The sequence below is a fragment of the Cygnus olor genome, chromosome 7, assembly GCF_009769625.2.
Source record: "Cygnus olor isolate bCygOlo1 chromosome 7, bCygOlo1.pri.v2, whole genome shotgun sequence".
Lineage (NCBI taxonomy): Eukaryota > Metazoa > Chordata > Aves > Anseriformes > Anatidae > Cygnus > Cygnus olor.
Genome location: NC_049175.1, coordinates 35,656,384 through 35,681,232, shown reverse-complemented (window position 1 = coordinate 35,681,232; position 24,849 = coordinate 35,656,384). Strand labels below are relative to the sequence as shown.

Below are 24,849 nucleotides of genomic sequence, written 5' to 3'. Positions count from 1 at the left end.
TTCAGGTAGTGGCGATGGGGAGATCAGACCACCGATGGCAGCACCACTTCTGCGAATCAGCTGGATAATCTACATTTCTCAGGCTTGCTCTGGGTGATTTAGGTGAATGCAAGACTTATGGCTCTTGGTGGCCTCCTCCTCCTGGCTTTTTTGTATACGCAGATCTCTCAAGGTAGAGAGGCTTGTCAGCAAATGACTAAATCATAAATAAGAGGCTTTTTCCTGTAGCCAAGAAGCTATTTTTCTTGCAGCCCACACTTTCAAAAAGGGGGTGAAGGTCTGTGCAAGCACGATACTGGCTCTCTGTCCCTCTTGAGCATACTCTGCTCAAAGCCACTTGCCAAAACACTATAAACGGGTTGGTTGTAGACCCGCACAATAAACAAAAAGGAAGAGGCTGATTTTCAAAGCTACACATATAGCTCTGGTGGCTTACAGACAACCAAGTTTATCAGATTTTACCAAGGCGTATTTCATTACGTATTTCATTAAGCAGATACGTATTTCATTAAGCAGAAAAAAAGTTTAGCATAGTGGATGTGAAAGCCGAAAGAGAAAGCTAAATCTGGATTTTTTATTTATTTATTTATTATTTTTTCCCCCTGAAAAAGGAGCCAGGTGGTGCTGGGAGCTGCGGGGAGCAGGCCAGAGCCCCCAGGTGTCTGCACTGCAGCAAAAAGCCATTGTGCTGTGGAAGGCAGAGACACGCACGGATGGAAATACACACCTTATGTCTGCACAAGGGCATGATTAAATCCCAGTAACTTCTTTTTCTTAAGTAATGAAAAGGAAAGCACACTGCTGTTGGGACCCTGGAGCTGTGCTAGGCACAGCAATCGGCAGCACCTACCCACATGCTGCATGGTCATGGGGCAGGATGCCCACCTAGCCTTCATTTTCGCGTGGCCAAACGCATTAAAACATTGCTTCCTGGGCTGTTCTGGAGAGTTTTCAAGTTAGCAGCTTGCATTGGCAGAACATCTGCCACATCTGAAATCACAGCAGCCAGGAATGAAGGAGGGCAGGTTCCCTGCCACAACCAAACGCCTGCGTGCCGCTGCGTTTGCTGACCTGTGCTTCCTCCCACCCAGACAGCTCACAAGTCAGAATAATTGCATGGGAATAATTGCCACCTAACATTTTCCTTACAGACTTGTAAAGCTCTCCAGGTGCCACTTGACTAAGAGCTGTGAGAGCTGAGTGACCTTGGCGGCAACAGAACCCAAAAGGAGTGGAAGTGTTTGAGCAGGTTTTAAAAGCACGATGCTTCAGCCATTTCAACGTGAACATGTGCAGAGAGGAGCGTGCTTGATCTCTTGCTGTCCAGGAACCCGTAACCACGCTTGCACTGCTCCGTGCTCGTGTCACCTTTCTCCATGGGCTGAGGGGTGCAACATGCAGGAACGGGGATGCTATCAGCGGCGTGGAGTCGATGATGCCACCTTACCTTATTCTGGGTTGAATAATGATCTCCTGCATTGTGATATTTAATTGGGAAATATTAAAAAGGATCCATATACTTGTTTATTATCTTAGCTTTGAATTCAAAATGCATTGCATGGACACTGCAACATTTTCAAAGCAAGGTTACGGATCGTAGGAGGAGATAGCCACAAGGTAAAACTCACATGTACGTAACTCAGCAGATGACCTTTCCTGCACACAACACATATTTTCAGACCAAATTACTCTCCTTTTTTTAGTTACTATTCTTAACAGGAAATTTAAAAAGAACGTTGTTAATCACTGCACCACAACTTCAGCTGATGAGCAGAAACCGCATTTGGCTCATTTCATGTTTTTCATGATTTCAGATGTGCATTGCCTACCTAAGTCAATTAACTGAGGCAAAGGGAGCTGCACTGATACCCTGCCTTACAGTGATTTCCCAGGACTCTTCTGGAAATGAGATGACACATATCAAGAGATTATTCCCCTGTAAAGTCATTTTAAATAACTATATTAAAAAGAAACAAGAAGTTACAAGCAGGGCCAGATTCTGTCTTTCACCAGTGGCCCTTCATACCTTTTGGAAATCTGAAATTAGATGTCCTTTAAATGTGCACTAAGGCTGGCGGGGCAGCTGTCTGCAAGAAAATGGGGTTTGGGACAGGGATGCGGGGCGCAGGTGATGGTAACAATGCCGTAGGTGCTGCAGGCAGGCTGCGTGCGCCCTGACAGGCAAAGCACACGGCTATTTTTGTATTAATCAAGAGCAAGCTGATTAAATCTGTAGCTTTACAAAGAAGGGGAATTAACTGAATGAAAACATTCATTTCCATACAAAACTTTATGATACTGTAACTTTGGAAACAAAGCCCGTTCTGAGCAATTCCATCTGCTCCACTTGGCTTGTGCTCTTTGAAATAAACATCTGTTTACAAGATGAAGACACGGGTACATTTGTCTCTGTTAGCTTTATCAGAGAAAAGCATTAAAATGATTTTAAGCACAAAGTTAAGCATCAGATGCTAAAATCAAGAGTACGGTTTGGAACACTTGTTTATGACTTTGCTCTTCGAAAGGAAGTTTTTTTAATTCCTGATCCAACACCATTGCGAAAGGACCGTTTATTGATAGGCATCTCCAGGTAAGGCTTTAAAAGAGCCAGTTCTTCGCTCCTGCCCACCTTGGCTAAGCAGCTATTCAGCAGGACGAGGCAGTAATCAGATTTTCCATACAGTTGGCAATTCAAATAAAAAGGATTGCTGCTCTGAAGATAAAAAAAAATATTAAAAAAAAAAAAAAAAAAAGAGAGAGAAACAGAGAGAGAAAGAAAAGGAAAGGTAAAATTATGGATTTGTGCAGTTGCCAGGACTTGTTCAGTATAAAAAGCAAACCAGAAACACAAGAACAATTTATGTTTAGAATGACAGGTATGAACTGCTATTTACTAAGGCTTTGTTGTACTCAAAATCAGTTTTTTTATAGCTTTATAGGATATGTAACTGATGCATTTCAGGTTTAAAATACTCATACTGTTCATATTATGTTTACCTTATGAAATGGATTGTTTCCCATGGTGTTGACCTGTTGTGACATGCAACACATTTTCCCCAGAGTATCATGCATATTTATTGCCATAAAATGAGATTTTTTTCAGTTAGCAATGTAACAGCATCTTGTTATCAGTTGTGTGAAGTCATTTGGCTTAAATGACAGATAAGAGAAAATGAAAATATCCGTAAAGCAGAAAAAGGACGTAGGAAGCTTTCTAGTAGTTATGACTAGTTCTGGGAGTAGTTAAATTTAATAAAGACAACATAGGAATGGGAATTGTAAAAAGTCTGGATTAAAATCCATACAGATTTAAGTACACGTCCTTTTACTGCACTTTACATTATAAAATATAAACAACATTAAAACTTTAAAAAATTCATACCGCATTTAAATTAGCATTGAATTTAAACTGAAACATTTCCTGACATGTCTATAGTGGTTATGAGCATCCTTCACCATATCATGATTTACAAGCTTGTTCATTAGCTGTTGAAAAGAGATGTACTCTCTGCCATCCTTTCTAAGCCTCCCTGTACTGTCTTCTTCTCTGGGAAATGGCTGCATGCAAAACCACCGGGTGAACACCTGCCTTCACTGGAATTGATGGTGAAATTGCCATTAGCTTCACTAAAATTAGTTTTAATTCAGTGTGCTAGTGTTTTTATTAACACTGTTAAGTACTTAGCTTTTTTCTGTTCTGTACATATAAAAGGTACATTCTTTATTCTTTCTTCAAGTAAAAGCTTGCTTGAGTCTGGAGCAGATAAACACGCACGGGTTAGTAGTCACTAACCACACTATTTTGCCACTGATTCTTGTTTTCTGTTTCACCCAGACAGAACTTTCTTCCTAACAGGAAGAAATATTGTCTGCAAGAAACAAAGACACAGAGAAGTTCCCTTCTGAGCTTTTAGCTGCTACCTCACAACCTGTACAGGAACTTACACTGCTGAATAAATGACTGCTATTTTGACATGCAAGGTATTCATTTACATTAAATAATTCCACTCACTTTACCTATGATATCATTGCCGTAAAGAGATCACTAAGAAACGTGGCTAGTCAGATCAAGCTCTGCCTAACTATCTGTGATCAGAAATGAGAGATGATTCAGCATTTATGGAAGTAAAACATACAGAGGAAGCAGGAGATGGATAGATCAAATCTAACAGGAACTTCACATCCATAAACTAAACAGCCGCATGAGTAGCCAGTGTTTCTGCCTATCTCCTTAATGAAAAGACAATGATGCAAAACACACCGGAGGAGACCCAGAAACCTGAACCATGACTCCAAGAGCTGATTTTACAGCAGTAAAGAAACAAGGTGTCTAAACAAGACTTTGTCCAAAGCAGGAATATTGGATGTCATTTGAAATAAAATATCCCATCCTACATTGGCGAAGTCTGAAATGGTGATTATCTGGTTTGACCATCAGTCTGTCATACTACCTGGTCAAGATCAGAAACCGAGAGAATATTAGGGTTATTTATTTCAAATAACATGCTCACTTTGGTTTTATAGGCTGTTCAGCTTTCTTGAGTAATTCAGCCAAAGTTGTGTTACTGATTCTATAGAATAATTTTTCATAACTTTATATAAGACTTTCTCCTTTACCTGCATATGCTGTTAATAACAATGACTAATATATTTACTGACTTTTAAGCTGCCTTTCAGCAAATGGAATAAATATACATATGCTATTGTACCTATTAGATGTTGACAAAGAATTGAGATGAAATGGAGAGGAGATTATGTTTTTCGCTTTTCAACATATTTCAACTTCAGCAGAAGTTCTCCACTCTCCACATTAAATACACAACAGATTTCTCACATGATTATTTTAGAAATTTGCATATTTTATAAGTAACTAAAGCAAAATGAGCTATATTCCAGGAAAAATAGATAATATTTATTCAATAGCTTTAATACAAAAAGCTTCTTTCATTTAGTAAAAAATTAAACCAACAAAACAAAAAATAGATATTTAAAAGAAATGAAACATCCAATCTTCAAGTAAGTAGGGAGCACGACTTACCATGGAAGGGACAATTGGGTAACCCGAGCACACAAACATCGTTGAGATCCAAAGGATGAAAAGAAGGTTTAATCTGCATGGACTTCAAAGATAAACTGTGATCAGATATAATTTAAAACAAAATCAAGCAAAGCTCTGTACATACATTTAAACACACGGACACTATATTTTTGCCAAAAACAAAGTAAACTGCTGTCTTTTTACCTGATCATTTTTTACTCAGGAGTGTGTATGTATATACATGCAGTTATGCTACCAATTCCTCACATATCCTTTCAGCTCTTTCTTAGATGACCATTTTATACCAGAGTTCAGGAGTGAAAATGTCATCAAAGCTGATTTTATTATGACTAATTGGTCCTTGTTTGGCCTTTTCTTCTTGTTAAATGGGAAAATGGCAAGAACACACATTCAGCTGCCATTATGAAACTACCAATTGATTTCATTTAAAGTGTTCCATGAAAATGTCTTTCAAGTGGGTTTACTGTTAAGTCTGTATCGTCATAGCAAATATGGTCAAAGGTCTAAAGATTTCAAAAATATATTTCCAGATTTTTTACTGCTTCCAATACATCATATTAAGACCTTGTAAAGTCTGGCTGCAAGAGAAAAATAGTAAAAGTGCACTTAAATAGAAATATTCTTCAAAGAATGTTGTTATAATCAGAGCAGCTACAATATTTAGCACAATAAATTGCAATAAATATAGCTTTTTTTTTTTTTACATGCTTATTTTTAGCTTTTAATTTTCAACTGTTTAGCAATTTTAAACTGCTTTACTTAGAACTGACGTTCTTTGGATATTAATTTCTTCTCTTGCATACAGACATATATTAGACTATGCTAAGTTTAAAGTCTTCTGTAGGATTAAAAAATTTCATTAATCTCCATCAATCAAGCAAATGTTTAGTGTCTAAGAGCATTGTATGTTACTGCAATAAAATTAGGAGTAGCACAGCTTTTTACGGGATCCCATGGTTTATTTATACAGGGTGCTGGAAAAGCAGTAAGAGTCCCACAAATTCTCTGAATGTTAATCTAAATAGGTGAGGGAATGCTGAAAAAAAAATAAATTCAATTTTTTTTCCCTTCAAATGAAAATGCTAAAGATCTTTTTTGTCGACAGTCACCCAGTGTTACAGACATACTCGCCAGTGACTCAGCAGCATTGAATGTTGTGTTTCTTTCAGTGTTTACACTGAAAAATCAATGTACAAGGGCTCCAGATGGGAACTCTGTGAGAGTCTTCAGGGAGACCTGAGCTTTTATAAATTATGGCAACTTTACCTGGAACATTCAGTCTCCTGATGTAGCTGCATTTAATTCTAGGAAGTACAAAGCGGTAAGGTCTTCAGATAAAGCTGGAAGAAATGTAGTGGCATTTAAGAGCCTTTAACACTGCTTACAGAAAAAAAGTCATAATTTGATCTGAGGTTGTGGTTGAATATATTTTCATTATCACTGTATATGGAGGTGTTGATCGTGCCACTGGTTTGCATAATCCAATGCATGGTTATCATTGCTGGTAAAGTGTTTCAGGACTTACTACAGAAATGTAAAATGAAATTAGCCTGATTTAAACACCACAGTAAGCAAACCATAAAGAGAACATCTGACTATTTGCATATTCAGTACGTGTTCTCTTATTCAGAGAGAAAATCCTTTTGTTTGAATTGGACTTCCAGTCCCAACTCGTACGGGACCTCCAACTCCAACCGATAAGCGGATTAGCCATGTTTCTGCTGCAAAGAAAAGCTCTTCATGTTGGATTCTCTTTGAGAAAAGTTTAGCATCCCCTTTCATTGTACCCGCATTTAGTTTAACTCCATTTTAATACAAAATTAACCTTCCCACAACATTTGTGAAACAGAAGGACAAGAATAACCTTGTGATTAAAGTTTAGGATTTCTAGGTTCAGCATGGAGCTGTACCTCAGACTCTTTGGGTAACATTTGGTGCATTACTAGCTTTTAAAATGTATTTTATTTTATTTTATTTTTTTAAATCATGAGTTCTTTGAGTTCCTCTGAGTTCCTACCTCCTATGCCCACCTTTATTTCATCCCTATGTTTTGGGCCACATTTCTAGCTCACAAGCTTTGAACACGAGATGTGCCCCGAGCCTGTCTCTGTGGGTTCCTTCAGCATGAGGAGATGGCAAGAAGACAACTGAGTGGGGCCATCCAGCAGTTCCCAGGGGACACCAAGGAGATGGACACCTCCACCACCATTAGGCTACGTGGGCCTGAACAGCAGGCAGTGTTGTGGGCCATGGAGCACAGAAGCAGGTTACTGAAACCTCAATGCGGGAAGACAGTTCTTGTGTGACTTTCTGAAAGAAAGAGAAAAAAACCTATCAGATATGCTCATTAAAGATGTTTCACACAGAGGGTGGCAAAGGGAAAGATGCTCACGTGGTAGTCAATCTCCATTGCAAAATTAATCACATCTGGCCTGGGAACCAGGAAGAAATCTATAGTTAATCTGAGGGTTTAAAAGTATTTCATTCATGCTCACGTGATAGATGTTCACAATAAGATCTTTTTTAGCAAAATTCTCCAGATTGCTTTCTGTTACCAATTCTGCTTAAAAGCCAGGAAAGTCTCCTGAGACAGACTCCTGTCCTTAGGACCTGACTCTAAGAGGGGACAGGGAAGTAATATTTATTTTTTCCCCCCAAAAATAGAAGAGCAGATTACAGATTTTCAAGGCTCTGACCAGCTGGGCAACCACAAACTGCTTTCACACAAGGCAGATGGAGATTTCAGCTGTGTGAGTACGAGTCATTGAGAAGTTACCAACCCAGCACCAGGCTCGAGGGATGTGTCTGCTCCTGAGACACACACAGTGGTGGCATTATCTGGACAGAGAGAGGAGTCGAGATCTCATACATACTTCTAGCTTTGAGTTTATCTAGGTGTTTGGGATGCAATTTAATGCACCACAGCTGTCATTTGCATGCATGAAGCATATGTGAAAATTTAGATGCGTTCAAGATATTCCCACTTCAGGTTTCGATGAATCAGGTTTAACAGAGCAAGTGGCAATTGACATTTCTGTCTTCCGCTTTGCCTGCAGAGCACCCAGTCTGAGGCCTTACCCCTCAGGTAAGGTTCACTGATAGATATCATAGGTCACATGAATCATTAAGAAACATACTAAAAATTTCCAGCATCCATAAAATTTGCATTTTCTAGGCATAAATTAGCAACAATATCTTCTACTTCCCTGCAAAGCCAACAACAATCACCTCTATCTTCCTACTCGATCTACTAAAAGAACCGTGTATTGCTTCTCTGTGTTGCTCTCCTTTTGTTTCTACATGGAAAACATATGAAACACAACACAAAGCTTGTGGGTAAGCCCATTGTGCTTATACAACTTAATAAGGTCAATAGATCTATAAGCTTTAGAAACTGATACTTCTCTCCTCCATCACAGCAGTATATCTGAAGTGTTTAAACTGGCATCGCATGCCTTTGCTAAGGGATCAAAATAATAAAAATGAAAGAATACACCAAAGACTGTCTGCGTGGCCCATTAATATAACCCCAAACATCGTAAAACCATAGTAGGACAGCAGTCTGAGTAAGGACAGGGTGCTAAATCTTCTTGTTCCCCTGTAGGATGTCCACAGCGAAACCACAGCCTGGCTTTGTTTGGGAAAAGCTGCTTGGAAATTTTACTCCAAGCTCAAAGTTTTCCTTGCTTTCAAGAATATCGAGAAACCAAAGAGCCAGGCTGGTTTGCTTTGAGATCATAGCAAGGTGCAAAATGGAAATTAATCATACTCACAGGCTATAAATCTGTTTCTGACTTGGTGATAATAGAAAATCCCAGCAAGACACAAAGACAGAGGAAAAACAGAATTCAGAAAGCGTGTTTATTCCTTTGGCTGTGAGTGCTGTGTTCTCACCATTGCTATGCATCTCACAAGGGGACGCAACCAAACCCATCGCCTGCACCACCGAGCAGGTCTTGTCCGCAGAGGAGCTAAAAAGTTTCCACAGACCACACTCGGGTGTTTCTGCGCATTTCCCTGCCGTGACTGTCCCTAACCCTTCAAATCCAGTTGTGCTCCAGAACGAGCCAGTCCCAAGCTGGTGGGTTATGGGGCTGAGGCCTGGAGGATAGAAAGGGACCTGGATCCTGAACTACTGTGAGCAGGGCCAACAATAACAGCTCGCGGATGTCGCTGCCTCGGCTTGTGGAAGGTGGGGGACTGCACTGCAGTCTGCAGGGCAAAGTCTCACCACAGCCCGAGCTTCTTATGAACGGAGATGCTCCCACGCTGAGCCATGGTACGGCAGCCCCTGCCTAACAGATGCATGGCTACTCTTTAAAACCAAATTTTCCATACGATTCCACTCAGAGTAAACCTACATTAGCAATGGGTAAGGCTCCAGCAATGCACCTTCTGACACACAGGTTTTTTCTATGAGGAGAAAAAGAAAATCAAAAAGGCATTAAAGCAAGGATCAGCGCTGGCACTCCCACTCCTTAACAGCGCTTTGGTCTGCTTGCTTTGCACGGACAGATGCTCGCGAGGTGTGCAGAGAGCAAGCAGTGGTAGACTACTCGAGAAGCATGGTGGAAGATTTACAGGCATGGAGATAACAGGCACCTCAGGTCTTTCTGGCCACACGACTTCGGAGCATTCTGCATCATCAGAGCTGTGCACGCCTCTGTCACAGCAAAAGGGATAAAGCTGCAGCCTGATCCCCCATGCCAGAAGTAGAAATTATCTGTAAAGTCACATTTTCAATCCCACCTCAGACAGGAACTCTTGGCTGCGTCATAGTCACCATCCTCAGTATTTTAAAGTCTAAATCATCATCTATATTTATATTCTTTTTCCTGGTTACAGTTGAAGTACACAGAGATGATGTGGGCAGAGACGGCATGAGTTTCCTTACCCGGCTCTGACGGTCCCCCTTCCCAGCACGGGGCAGAGCTGCCAATGACATCAAATTGCAGTGATGCTAAACCTGAGCCTGCAATGCCAAACGTCATCGCCTCCCAGAGACAGCAGCAAACAGCACCTTGCGAGCACTCTTCCAAATGCACAAATGTCCCCTTCACTTCAGCTGATGCTGCCACCTTCACGCTTTCTATGGGAAATGACAAGAAACGTGTGGCAGAAAAATATTTCCGATTTATAAATGATCTTGCATTTTTTGTCAGATACCTTAGCATGCCTTCAGAAAAAGAATCTGCATGAGGTGCAACAACACAAAAAGCGAGCTCTCACTGTTCTGTATGCACCATCACCAAATGTTAAAGTCATTTGATAATTTATCTGGAGGAAAAAAAAAAAAAAAGAAAAAAGCAGAGCAGACAAAACTTGCTCAACCCATTAAGGAGAGACTCAGCAACCGAAAACTGGCAGTAATTAGCATTTTTGCTGTGCTTATTTGTGCATGCCAATGTAATTTATGCATTCGGAAATTTCTCAAATAGATCCTGCAGGAAGTTGCTGCCTAAGAAAAGATGTCAGTGCTGAGCTAAAAAGACACCTGTCAAAGCCGAAACCCAATTTCTGTTCAGATGCAACAAAGATTTCAATGATCTGAGAAAGTATGAATAGTTGTTGAAGTAGAAGCAAGAATGAGAAAAAGGCCTAGAAAGACCAGAAAAAGGCAACTTTTTTTTTTTTTTTTGGCAGCAGTGAGAAGAAAAGGCTGTAGGAAGTTCTGATGTGATTTAAGAAGAGATCAAACTTTAAAGGGATCAAACTTTAAAGGAATCAAGGAAAGCTACTATAAATAGTATAAATAGTTCTGAATAGGGAAAAGGAGTCAGGTGGCTTTGAAGGCCATAATTTTTTATGTATCTTATTGCACTCAGATATTTTTTGCACTCAGATATTCCAATCATATTTTTTTTTATTATTGTTATTATTTTAATGCTAAAACACCAAAAGAACATTTTGGCTCAAGCAAACATGCATATTTTGGTCTACAGAATATCAACACAAAACCATTTGTTCTGCTCTCTAAATCCTTGGGATGCCATGCAAACGAGCAGCATGTCACTTGGGAATGGAAAGAAGGGAGTGACATAGGGCTAAAGTTGGTCATCATAGAGCAGTTAACCCAGTGAAACAATTATGGTTGGGAGACAAGAAGTGGGACACAAACCTGCAGGGCTAACACAGCTGCCAGGTCAGGGAGCCCAGAGGACGCCAAAAGGCTCTCCAGGACTCTCACCTTCTCCTGGCTGGATGGGAAGGGCTGAACTGCTCACACCTGGGCACGTTTTACACAGACCAGAGGGGCCTTTAGGATGGAAAACAGGTCAGCTGGATGCAAAACATCTGTCAGTGGTCTCATTGCCTCTACAATCAGTCCTGGTCTTCTGTCAGCTGGGAGAAAAGCAACATTACCTCTATTTCAGCACAGAATTATGAGAAAATTTCCAGTTTGCAACTCAGGAGTGACTCCTTTCCTTCTGAACAGGCAATGTTTGTGATGGAGAAGTCTCAGCTGCTCCACAGATTAGCTCTTGGCATTTGTGGAGAAGGGTAGGAAGCTAGTTTAAAGCCATAATATGAGACCTAAAGTACCTTTAGGGAATAAGTGGCGGTATCTGGAACAGCAGTAGGACATGAGACACACCTTTTCTCAAAAACTCAGAGCACTTTCCCTGTTTTTTATGCTCTTCTTACTCTGCTATTTTCTTTCTACTTGTCTGCACTATTTTCCTTCTACTTGTCTCTGGCACTAAAATAAACAAGTGCGTTACAGCCTCTTTTGAGGAACCATCCTTGTCTGCAAAAGCCTTTTGATAGGGATGGTCTTTTCTGTAATGACCTACTAAACTGAAAACAAATAGGCGCTAGAGCAAGCTTCATATTGTGAACACACTGCACTTTCAGAATTGCTGGTAGGAAAATAAAACCCAACTGCTCTGCCGCCTTGCTCGAGCAAGGTGGCACCCAGGGGAAGGAGGGGACAACATTGAGAGCTGGCAGCTTGGGGCCTCCCAGGCATCAGTACCGCTTGGTACCTCCACGACTGACGGCAAGGAGCTTCACTGCTTGCAAAACACCAGCCCTGGATCGTCACTTGGTGACTATTGTTGCTTACAAAGGTCCTCAAGTAGGGCAGAGCTAGTGTTGCTGTAATGCCGTCGGTCCCAAGCTGACGTGTTTTGTTGGAACAGAAGCTGCCAAGGATCCTGATTGCCCCTCACGTTCTCCCCCTCTTATAAGTGGCTTCATCTGAAAATACCACATGCCAGAAGACAGAAGTTTCAGTTTTCTTGCTGAAAACCTGTGGCAGCTGATTGGATTTTTTGTGCTCTGTGCAAGCCTTTCTCCATGCTTAATAATGATTTAGCACATGACTCCACAACTCCTCGAGAATTAACTTCTGCCTCCTTTATTCTTCTATCACTTGCATTAGTACCTAATCTATCAGCCTCATCTGCCTCCCTGTCTTCAGCTTGTGAATTCCCCTTTTAACATCAGGGTCTTCAGGTCTGCTTCTGCTAACCACAGCTGCTAACTTTAGAGGTAATCAACTGCTACTTCTTAATCAAGCGTAAACACAAAATCCAACATTTGGAAAGGAAATACAACCTCACTCTCCAGGGAACAGTAAAGGCCACAAATGATGAGGATCAGGATTGTTCTCTGTGGAGAAGACATTGCATATTATCTAACTACTCACTGCAGGAAAAGTGTTGAAGGCAGGGCATGAAAAGGACATCTCAATTCAGTGTGGCTCTATATTGACTGTCAGAAGCAACCAGGTGGTCCACAAAAAAACCCTGTGACTCTTTTCCTTCCAAAGGGTTTGCCTGCTGACAGCCACTTTCATTTGAGCTGTAGAAGTTCATGCTTTTAAGCCCAATTCCCATCACACAAGTACAATGAAAAAAAATTTCCAGTGGACTTCAATATTGTGCTTTTCAATAACGACTGAACAAGTCCTAACCATGAGGAGTGAAGATATGCAGAGTACAACTTTCAAAGGGATTTAAAGCCTCTCTTTAACAGCAGGAAGCAACTGGCAGCTAAAGGACTCAGCCACACGGCGGGAAGGAGTACGCCTGGATTAACATTTTATGGAAGCACCACATGCATTACCCACTCGGTCCTGACCACTGGATAACCACGTGAGTGTGGCAGGATGGCTGAGAGACCATCTCGGCAGGGTTTATGGGCATAGGGACAGCACCCAGGGGACAAGGTGCTGCTTCTGTTGGTGCTGCAGCGAGCCCTGTTGCCATCATCTCGGGGCTCCAGCACCGGGCTCCAGCCACCGTGTGGACCTGCCCTCCTTCAACACTTCATGAGATCCGAGGTGCTCCACACCTGTACGACAAGTTATACACAAGGGATGAAGAAAGAGAAGCTCATGTAGTTCCCATTCTCTTTACCGCAGCAGGAACAGCAGGACTACATTACATATAAGAGATCCCTTGAAACTCAAATAACCCTACAGTTCTCTGCCTTGCCAAACTTCATAACATCAGCATCATCTAAGCCAACAGGACAGGAGCTAAAAATACCGCGATTCAACTCTTTGCAAGGTTCTGATATAAGGGCAGAGTCTCTTAACACGTGCTCTTTGGAAGTGCTGAAGCTTCTGGCCTTAGGGCATGCCTATACTGCATGCACACTAGGCTAGCTTGAATGCTGATAACTGCGCATCAAAGACGTGGCCAAAAGGTGCAACCCGAAGACTCCCATATCCCTGGAATGATTCACAGTTCAGCACTACTCTGCTTAATCGGTGCACATCTGAGTCGATGTGTGGGCTTTCTGTACCAAATTACACACCATAATCCTAAACCACGTCAAACTACTTTGCCGTCCCTGCAGATCTCACACGGCAGAATCTGACTATTTCTGTTCCAAACGTCAGAGATGGGAAACACAGAGCCTGATAACAGACTTCCCCAGGCTACTTGCTAACCTACAACCTCTCCCATAGACCCACTGACACACTTGGGGTGTCGTGGCAGGCAGGGGTTGGGACAGCTTGGGAAGAAGGGCACGCAGTGCTCGTGCAGGCCTCATGCTCTCCAATACCCTTCTGAGGTCAGCCCCATTTTCTGAGAGAATGAAAGCAGCACAATAACAGATGTATTTATTATGGTTATTGCCCTGCATTAAGTGATCTTTTGATTCTCAATTTTCTGACTTTAGCCACGTGGGATGTGCATCACTAACTTTCCTCAGCAGGAAGGAGCAGCTCCAGGCCCCCTCCGGGCCGAGCGCTGCGTCTCACAGCGCTCACAGAAGCTGTCGCCCATTCGGTGTGAGGCGGCAGGTTGCAAGCATCTTGCCAACCCAAGCAGCCGTGCTGAACGATTTCAGGCCCACAAGCGCCCTAACCTTCAAGAGGACATTTCCCAAATGGGTTCAAGCCATATTTGTGCTTTTAACCTGCACAAAGCCTGGACAGGCGCGTCTGCTGATTGCAGGCTGCCCGGCACAGAGGGAAGCTGGCCAGGCAAAGCCCGCACCCTGCTGTGGATGAAGATGTTACAGTTGCCTGGGAAACCACTCCATGGGATCACTCAAATGTATTCTATATGTTTGCCTTCAGATACAACATTATCACCCTGTCTGTGAGCGGTGTCAGGAGAAAATCCTGACATGGGATAAACTTAGATTGCAACCTGCAAAAATCAATTAACTCTTTTGTGGTATTAGCTGAAATTTCACAGCGCTAGACCCAGTATAAAGTGCTTCATTGTCCAGCACCAACCAAATCTTCCCTGAAAGAGTAAAGGTGAATTGCAGCTAAAGCATCTAATTCTGCAGGAAAGGACACAAAGTTGAAATCTGCTGGTATATAATTAACAGCTGAAAGAGCTGGCTCAGGTGAGACAAGGAAGCTATAATGAAAGGAGATGATGAGATTATTCAGGGTCTGAGAATATTTATCTAGAGTCATTGTTTGCAAATTTGGATATATATATTTTTAATGATTTTAAGTAAGAATACATTAAATACTTACAGAAGTCAGCGCCAGCAGCAGTCAGGTAGCCACAAACCAGGCACAGATAAATAAATGGTTGGGTACTCCCCTTTCCCAAGGTTTCTTCCAGTACCACAAATTGATATTCATGCCATCACACACAAAATCCCAGAGACTTCATGGTGAAGAAATTCAAACTATTGCAGAAACAGTAAGAGCTGGCAAATGCTGGTTTGGGGGGAAATAGGTTTAGTAGCAAGCAGGGAGGAGTAAGGAAATAAGGTTAGATGGCATTTTATTATAACACAAAAAGCCAACAAGCCAAAACAGGACTCTGCTGTGTCTAAACATGGTGGGGGTATGAGGCAGGTTGTAGAGGAGAAAAAGCAAGAAAGAAGAACAGTCTGTTCCTTAGAACTTCGTATTTCTGGCAGCAGTTTAAATATAATTTCACTGCTTGCTTACCTTCAGTAAAAAAAAAAAAAAAGACCACAAACAACACTGTGTTTTAATTTGTCCTGTGGGTGTAGTCAGTTCTTAAGTTAAAATCCGAGCTTAATATCTTCTGCTCATAATTTAGGTCACAGGCTGGGAAGCGACACAGGAAATACAGAGAAATGTCAAGCTTTGCAATAGACGCTAAAATTCCATTTTGTGCTCAAGGCTCCCAGGGCATCAATTGCACACAGTCCTCTCTGCTGAAAGAGCCAATTCTTGCAGCCAAAAAGGAGGCTGAAATCCCTACAGGATTTAAAACTGGCGTTACCAGGCCCCTGCTAGGGTCTGCCTTCAATCTCCGAGGCTGCTCAACCAGCTAAGGTCAGCAAATTGTCTGTTCTCTTCTTACCTCAAATACTCCGTGCCCTGTAGTCAGCTTAAAAACCTGCAGAAAAGGAGAGGTGCACAGCCTGGAGCTGCGTGGCAGCAGCCAGGAGGGCTCTCTCACACCGTTTTGCTATTGCACAAGGGTCAAGCAGGCGCGAATCGGGATGTTAAGGGAATTATTGGGACCATGTAGTTAACATGCACGGAAAATGGAAGAAAAGGTTTAAATAGCAGATTGCAATAATAGCCTGGGTGTGCATACATATTGTTTATTTGTTTGTCTTCCTTTCTTTTCTCTTAGTCTTTGGCTTGTGTTCCTGTCCTCCACTTAAATTAAACAACAAACACAAAACAAAAACCTCCTTCCACTATTGCCTCCGTTACACAAATTGCAAGGTTATGTTCAGTATTTCAGCTACGGCACTGTATATCACCAGAATTACATACACTGTTATCATTCATTGCTGTGTGACTTTGTGCAGCTTATTATGCTCATACTCATATAAACTTAATTACATTGCACAAGGTAATAAACTCCACATGCTGGAGGATGTATCTTTCTTTTTATATTTATTAAATTGTGTTTATACACGTTTTTACTAATTTATATTACATCTTTCTTGTTAAATATAACAGCAAAATATAATTGAGTCTCCCATTCCTAATGTTGATTTTTATTGCTAACATATACATGCATAAATTGGTGTACATCAGAAAATCAGCTGGAGTCTTAGGAAAATGCAGCACTACTCTAAGTCAGACCTGTAAGGTTTTTGCTAGGTTACTATCAGACCTGTGCGGAGATTGTTCGCTTCAGTTAACATCCTACTAAAAACACAGTCAAGTCCTTCAAAACTGCATAACGTAATTAGACTTCCAATAAATTGTGTGCAATTGATTCATAGCAAAACTACATGGATTTTAAGTATGAGTGATTTTTACTGTATAACTACATTTTTACTACTTCAGCTCTCACTTGATTTGACTAAGGTTTTACCTAAGCATGTTTCAGGAGAAGATGTTAGAAACAATCATACTGATGATGTCATGTTTGGTTTTTTTTTCAGTTTACATCCAATGATACTGGGAAGAACACACAATTTCATGTTTTTCAATTAGAAACAAGGGAAGGGAAGGGAAGGGAAGGGAAGGGAAGGGAAGGGAAGGGAAGGGAAGGGAAGGGAAGGGAAGGGAAGGGAAGGGAAGGGAAGGGAAGGGAAGGGAAGGGAAAACAGCCAGCAGCTGGGGCCTGAAGAGAGCCAGCTTGTGCTAAAGGCTCATTTTAAAAAACAAACACAGCTTCAAGATATTATCCTGATGCAGGAATGCCAATGATGGTGCCTAACCAACTCTTGTATCCTCCGGTGGTTTCTTTTCCATCCATTTAGGCACTCCAAAAATCCCATGTAGCATAATTGGCTACAGCCAAAGCAACAGCAAAGGGAGCCTGTACTACTTCTGCTCATCCTAGATAAGCATTGCTCCAGATGTACATACGGTCACAGCTGGCCCAGCAATTCACTTTTTTACCTTTTATTCTCCTGAAGGTAAAGGCTGAAAAACTCTGCAAGAGCTCCATTCCACCAGAAGATAAAAAGTCAGCAGAAAGCTCCATGAAAATACTTTTCCAATGCAGATGAGATAATGACTGTTTCCCCAAGAGTATCATATCCCAAGTCAAAGAGTAAAAAAATACTCTGTGAAGTGGGAGAGAAATTCTTTGTTTTCAATATGAAACATTTTGTGATGATGCTTAGCCAGCCAATGACCAGAACGTCAACTAAACAGATAAAAGACAACCACATATTCTTGGACAAGTCATATTTTTACTATAACCACTTTTCTCTTCTGCAAATAAACTTCTCTACAAGTTTATAAGAGAGAGTGAGGCAGGGAAATGTAAAGCAATAGTAAAGAAGCAATCCATGCCAATTTACAGGCAGCTGGGGCTAGCACGGTCAAAGACATCAGGAGTTTCTGGAGACAATTCTGGATGCTGGTTAAAAACCTGAAAATGTCACAGGTTTCTTTTATGTCACATCAGTTGTCCCCCTCTCCTGTTCTATTGTGTGTAGAGCAGAAAAATGCTTGGACTGAAAGGTCCTTGAAAGAAAAAATGGTGATGGTACTGCCCCAGGGGATGCCGATGGAAAATTCCATGTGTTCCCTTGTCTACCTTTGCCCATTGCAAAATCTATCAGCAAATAAGACTCTAGAACTTTGTGCAATTATTTTATTCCGTGTTAAGCTGAAAAATAAGAATCAATACTTATTCTGTATATCATAATCCTGTGTTTATCCCCCAAAAATGTAATTAAGTTGATAGCCAGAGAGACTATATAGCAACAGACATATGGACTATGCATGTTACAGACACATTATGAAGCCAATTATTTTGTGAAATAGCTAAGGACTTCAGGAGTTTTTGGAAGTGAAGGAAAACAGCATGCAATTATAAATTAAGTGCCTAAATTATTTGAGATTATCATTTCAGGCAGGTTTGCTATGTTATAAAGTTTTTTGTACTTGCTTCTAAGACTCTGATTTATCTTGCACTCCATCATTTATTTTGTAATAGTACATCTCTCTTAGCAGAGCCTTCAATGATTTTCATAATTAGGATCTTTGCAAAGGTTTGATTTCATTTGTAACATTTGCATCTATTTACTTGAAATTTCTTTGAGCCAGTTAAACTATATTTTTATACAACCCTGTCCTACAGTGGCAGAAAACTGGAAAATAGACTCTTGCAAATACTCCAGCTCATTAGCTTTGTTAGTAAGATGTTGTGAGAGAACCAATTTAAACTTATTTCTAAAATAGGTCCCATGAAGGACTTCATTCATCTGCAGCAAGCAGGTATCGAGCGTTCCTACCTGTCTATAATTCATTGCCTCATTTGACCACAGAAAAGGGGATGGCCATGTTTGCTGCCCATGATTTCAGCCAGAAAAGTACATATTAAAGTGATTACCTTGGAAAGTAGAGTTTTTCAGTCTTCCTCCAGTTTTATTCTGGAACAGGCAGTAGGCAGTTCCTGGTACAGGAGTGCCATTTGGTAGCTATGACTTTTGAAGTGACTTTTAGTTGGATCCAGGTTCAACAACCATGAAAATTCTAGGATTTCAGTAACAACTGCAGAAATCTAGACTTTCACTGCCTATCAAATAAATGAGAAATCATTACTAGGAAAAAAAGTCAATTAGAAAAATATTATCATAGAAGAACATTCTCAGCTGAGAAGCAAAGGGTAATTTGTCTTAAACTTGGGTAATGCTTGTGGAAGTGATGTCCTTTTAAACGTGTGCATCAGCTTGGTTTGCATTTCTTTGTGTCATTATCAACACCCTGAGCATCGGAATGAGTTGGGTACGCTAATTACAACAAAGAGAATGCACAAGAATAATAAAAAAATAAATAAATAAAAATGCTGAAATAAAATGTCCACAATGATTGATTACAAGATATTTCAGCAACAATAACATCAAGTATTTTAGGATGTGCTGGAAAATTTAGGCATTCTGCGCAGTGACTGTAGGCAGTAGTCAAATAGCACAATACCTACAATGACAGCAATAACATCTTCACGACTTTTAATTACTTTGCCTGCTTTCACAATGTTTGCAAGGACTTTGGCTATCCGTGAGACTGCCACCCCAAACACGAGCCCCCTGGCAGCCAGCTCCGCGTGAGCCAGCTCTTCGCTGTAGGAACAGGAATTTGTCTCGAGGTGTGGAGAAGTCTTTGTTGCTGCCTGCAGACATCTCCCAAGTCAATTCACACGGCGGGCCAGGAGGGAGGGAAGACACAACAAGGATGTGTGCGACGCAGCAGCTCAGCCCTTTCAGCATTACGTTCTGAGGCATGGGATATGGTGAGGATGGAAGTGATGGATTAAGTGAGTGTTTTTATGTCAGAGGCATTACCAGGAATAGTTTATGTCTGCTTCGCATCGCAGTTAGTGACAGAGAGTATTAGCACAAAGGTGAGTTAAGGAGTAAGTGCCCTAAACCTGCCTGGGGGACTGCCGGAGCGATGGAAGGAGCAGAGCAGGGCTGAGGGGAAGCTTGTGGCCAGGAGGCCATGGGGGGAGCGATCGTTCATTGATGGCAGGCTGCAAAGGGCTCCCCACAATGCTGCAGGCACGGGGTTCGATGAGGTCCTGTCCTGGCACTTGTGTTATTCACTGTCTGAAAGCAGCCCAGGAACACGAGCCAGGGGCGAGGACCACGTCCCGCCTCGCATTAGTAGAAATAAGCTGTAAGACAAAGTGTCCTGAGATGTACCCGATATTTTTGGAGGACACTGCGGCGGATAGCTTAAACCGTGCTTGTCAGTGCACACTGTTGACAAAGGAGCTGTCAAAAAATGGATGTCCTCAGAAACGAAGCACTGCGTGAACGTTGATCATAATGATAATTATTTTGCGGTTTGAAGAGGAACATTTTTAACATCAGAGAGCTGCGAATAATGTTCCTTTTCCTGTCAGCTATCAGCAAAGGTCTCAACGAACCCAAGGTAGCACACGTCTGCCTGACAGGCTCTCCCTGCCTGGGAAACGTTTCTCAGTAGCAACGAGCAAAATGCCACAGGACATCGTAAATGAAGACAGAAAAGGAACAAAATCTCGCTGAAGAGATAAATCTTCTTCATGCCGATGTTGCACAACAAGGAAGAAGCCCAGTCGGTCAAAATTGTGTGGTTGTTTTTGTAAGTGGGTTTCTGCATCCAGCAAAGCTTCCTCTCCTGACGCTTACCTGGTGGACCACCGCGGCTCCTTGCCGCTCGAGGCCTGGCAGAGTGCCTTTTAGTCTGTGCTGTACAGCTCTCCTTCCCAATGGAGAAAGGCTTTCCCACAGCTCCCTACTTTTGCTAGGATAACATCCAGGTCCAAAAGCACTGGAAAAGGATTGGAAACCTCTGATTCCTTCATTTTTTCATTCTCCTGCTTTCCCTCTGCAATCCGTTGCCTGCCTTCATGCCGGCCTCTCTCAAGACAGCACAAGTCTCTTGTTCCTGAGCGGACACTGAAGTTCTTCACAGACGTTGGGTGATTTCAGTGGTTGTTATGAAACGTAGGGGGTGAAAATGCCCCTTCTCTGCCTCTAACAGTTACAGCCACTGGTTTTCAGGCATCAACCACAGGAGTGGCATTCTGCAGCACCGGGACAGGCAGAATGGGGCCATGCACGAGCAGTTACTGCAGCCCAGCGTGTGTGCGCAAAGGCACTCAGAGCCAGGCTCTTCTCCCACTGAGGCTTCTGTGAAAACCTCTTCTGATTTAAGAAGTCACGCAGAGCTGGAGCACACGGGTGTCTTTTACTGGTGTACAGATGCAAGACTACTCCAGCATGGAGTCTGTGTCCAAAATTGCGTGGCAGGACCACCAGCTTCCAGGGCTGTGACATTAAAAACAAAGCGAACAGTACCAAAAACAACATAAAACTAGTTTGTGTATACTAATAGCCTGGGTGAGCAAAACCAGTATGAAAAGCTTTGGCTTTCCATGGGTTAAAAACACTGCTAGTGCCAGGGCACATGTAACCATTCAGTTTGGTTTCCAGACAGACGCAGTTGTTCCTCACGGCTGGGTGCTGTCAGGAGCATGCTGTGGGGATGCAGCCTGAAATGCGACAATCGACCGGGGCTGCTTCATTACTTAAGGCAGGTGACACTGCTTGTGTAAAGGTCTGGGAGAAATTCTGCCTCTGGTCCTGGCCGAGTGCTGCTCCACCGGCAGTGGGTCTCCCGAGCAAGCGGGGCAAGCAGCCCACGTGAAGAATGATGTGAGGTGCGGTGCAGGCAGAGAATGAAATGACCCCGTGGAGTGCAGGGTGAAGAAAGCAGAGCTGAAATAAAGCTGAAGGTGACTAACTGAGCAAGATCTCTCCAAAGCGAAAAGCTTCCAGATTGCTGGGCTGCGGTACACACCTCAGAACAGGACTCTAGGATATCTGCGTGGTGTTGCCATTAATATCAAAGCATGCACACACACAATAGCAAGGTGCAGGCACACATATAAATACTGCTGGGGAAATATTTTTAAGTTTTGCTACATAGAACGAGGGTTTGTAAACCATTGATTCAGCTAAACTGGGTGGTCTCATAGTCAGAGCCGGACTATCACTCACATATGATAAATAACTCGCTGCTCTTCGAACCTTTCATAATAATTACATAAGTAACCTTGAAAAAAACAAACAAACAAACAATTATTTTTGTGTAACTAGTAAGATTTTAATTGTTTGTTGCTTTTTTGAAACTCCTTACGTCTTCCTTTAAGCATGCTCTGTGTTCCAGGAGCAAAGATCACTGTCAGATTTGATGGTTCCCTGTAGCAGAGGGCCACAGAAAAAAACAGTTTCAATTTCTTTGTATGTAATTTAAGAGCCACTTTGAACATTCAAAATGACCTAATACTCCTAAGTAATGAAGCCATAGTGAATATATAGGTTAAAATTAAAATAGGTCTACATTTCTGAGAAAGCATGTATCAGTGCATACCCTGAAAAGAACAAACTGAGAAGAAAGTGCAGAAAGGAATGAAAATGAAGAGGTACACCCCCTTACCTGGAACACGAAAGTCAGAAAGTGATATCAGTGATGAGAAATCTAATGTTTTTTGTTTGTTTGTTTGTTTGTTTGTTTCCCCCCCAAAATAACCACATTCCACTGTCAGGTATTTTATGCATGTAACCCCAGTACCAGGAAAGTATGAGAAAATGCTGTGTCGGTCACGGGCATGTGAAGCTCCCGTTTTATTCAAGGCAATAGAAAATAGAAATGTTGGAAAATAAAAGTCTCCGGTGACAGACTCGGGAAGCCCACGGTAACAGCCAGGTAAATGATTCTGGGCACACAGCTCCCTCATAACCTCTGCCGCAGGCTGTCAGGGCACCACGCAGACCCCAGCAGCCTCCCGACAAGTGTCGGAGCTCTCAGCCAAAATGAGAGCAGGCAGAGTCCGAGCGGCTCTGCGCAGGTCTGGCTGGGACAAGGAGGAAAAGGTCTTCCTGGGACACCATCTCACCACGTCACGTCCTACTTTCTGCAGCTGGCAGAGACGTCAGATAGCATCTCAGCAGCGAGTGCCACGGAACTTTTTGTTTCCTCCGAAGCGGTGCTCCCAATCCTCAGCAAAGGCCACTTCACTCCTCATCAGCTCCGCGCCCGGCAGCGGGGCTTTAGAAGAACCACGGTCACAGCTTCATCGAAATTGAGGTGAAAGGCAGTTTGATTTCACTGGAAGTGAGTACAGAAAGTGCTCCTGGAAGTGGAAGCACAGTTCTGGGAGAGACACGAGTCAGAGCGATAACGTCGCGCTTTTACTCAGCTGCTTACTGGGCTATTTTACTAAGCTGTTTAACACAATCAAAAATGTGCCACTGAAAGCACCTTTCAGTGTGAAGGCTATTATATATATTTAGTGGTCTGCCCTTCAGCCACTGTTTGCTGAAACCCTGATTTTCAGACCTTGCACATATGACTTTAACGGAAAACCAGAGCAGTATCCGTTTATTTCATGGCACACGCACGTCAATGTGAGCACGTAGCTGCAGTCTGCATAACTGCCCACAACGGCAGCCCTCGTCAGCCCAGTACTGCAACCCCTTGGTGGGAAGGGTTTTAAAGCTGCCAAAACAGGTTCCCACTATTCCGTGTCCTCCTCAAGGTGTCAAGCATAACAATCACATTTCTTTAGGCACCTGACCTGCAGTTCATCTGACCCAGCCAACCCCGTATCACCCAATTTCTTCGGTACCTGGTGGCCTGTTCCTTCCCCATCTGACTCCTGTGCTTCTTTGAAGAAATCTTCCCTCCGTGCTGCAGGACACTGCCTCGAGGTGGAGCATCCGACTTGATGCTGGGAAGGCCCCTGCAGCCCCCACACCTTGTCTGGTACCACCAGCAACTTTTGTGCCTGCAGCCATCAATGACACCGTGGTTCAGGTACTCAGAAGTTTTCCTTCCTGGCAAACTTTGCAATAGGGTAAGGTCTGTGTTATGCAGGGTTAATTAACACTTAGGAGAGTCCAGGAAGCAGCAGCATCATCAATGAAGAATTTGTGCAGTGGTGGGGTGGAAAGATTGTTAATTTTCAAAGCATGTTTACAGTCAAAATTAAAACAAACGCAATTTTAGCTATTGTGCGCTCCAAGATGGATTTTTTTATTTGCATCTGAAGAATTAAGAAGTGCTCTTACACACAGTAGGGATAAAAATGCATTTAGTACAGATGCTGAAAGAAAGCATATCAGTGAACTGCACAGTGATTACGTTGTACCCTTGGGCAATAAGGCTGTCATAAAATTTCAAAACAAGATGTGAGAATCTAGGACAGTTCTGCGGTTGGGTCACAGTATTTGCTTTGCAGTCACATCCTCTATATCCTAGTTTTAAATTAAACGGCAACATTTCTAGTATCAATTCACATGCTGTCACTGAAAATATGCACAAAAGCCTGACTAGATTTGGGAAGGAGAGGGTAGGATGTAATGGCAGGTGTTAGCTACAGGTCAACAGCAGTCATTGAACAAGGGAAATGGGGAACGTGAGCTCTTACCGCTTTGGTTCGAACCAGAGCTCTTCAACTAGTTACCTGCTAGACACAGAATCGTGATTTTTGTGCCAGGGAAGCACAGGGCTACACGGGTTTCTTTTATTAATAAAGCAATTCAAGGCATGAGAGATGCACTAGAGGGAGGTCACCAAGAAGTCAATTTTAAACATCTAAAATTGAGCCATGCCCTGGAGAAGTCCATTCGCTCCTATCCTGCTCTCCTCTATTTTTACTTTACTTTTTTTTTTTTGAAAAAATAAAAATATAAAAAAGACAAAAAATTGAAAACCAAACAAAAACACTCGCCAGGGTCTTGACCCCATTCTAATGAGGAAGAGGAAGTTTTGAAGCCACGACAAACACCTGTGCAACAGGGAAGTGATTTATCTGCACAGCACAAACCAGAATGCCTGTATCAACACATTAGCGACAGTCTTTGGTGCAGGTTCAATATTTGTGCTTTTAACGGAACAAATGCAATACCAAAACACC

The 24,849-nt window shown here is 42.2% G+C and overlaps 1 protein-coding gene across 1 annotated transcript; it reads right to left on the bottom strand.

The window, feature by feature from the left end:
- Positions 1-1,533: 1,533 nt before the first annotated feature.
- Positions 1,534-9,829, bottom strand: NPS (neuropeptide S). Its single transcript, XM_040563062.1, has 4 exons — positions 9,421-9,829; positions 6,326-6,399; positions 5,039-5,120; positions 1,534-2,713 (listed from the first exon to the last, which is right to left on the bottom strand). The coding sequence occupies exons 2-4, from the start codon at positions 6,355-6,357 to the stop codon at positions 2,504-2,506; spliced, it is 324 nt and encodes a 107-aa protein (XP_040418996.1). The 5' UTR covers positions 6,358-6,399; positions 9,421-9,829; the 3' UTR covers positions 1,534-2,503.
- Positions 9,830-24,849: the final 15,020 nt, after the last annotated feature.

What these genes read in the sequence shown, in the direction of transcription:
- NPS (XM_040563062.1), bottom strand. Translation starts at nt 6,357, where the DNA reads ATGCAGCTACATCAGGAGACTGAATGTTCCAG. An exon ending in CAGGAGACTGAATGTTCCAG is followed by an intron (nt 5,121 to 6,325) that starts GTAAAGTTGCCA and finishes TTATCTTTGAAG; the next exon opens with TCCATGCAGATTAAACCTTC. An exon ending in ACCCAATTGTCCCTTCCATG is followed by an intron (nt 2,714 to 5,038) that starts GTAAGTCGTGCT and finishes TTTTATCTTCAG; the next exon opens with AGCAGCAATCCTTTTTATTT.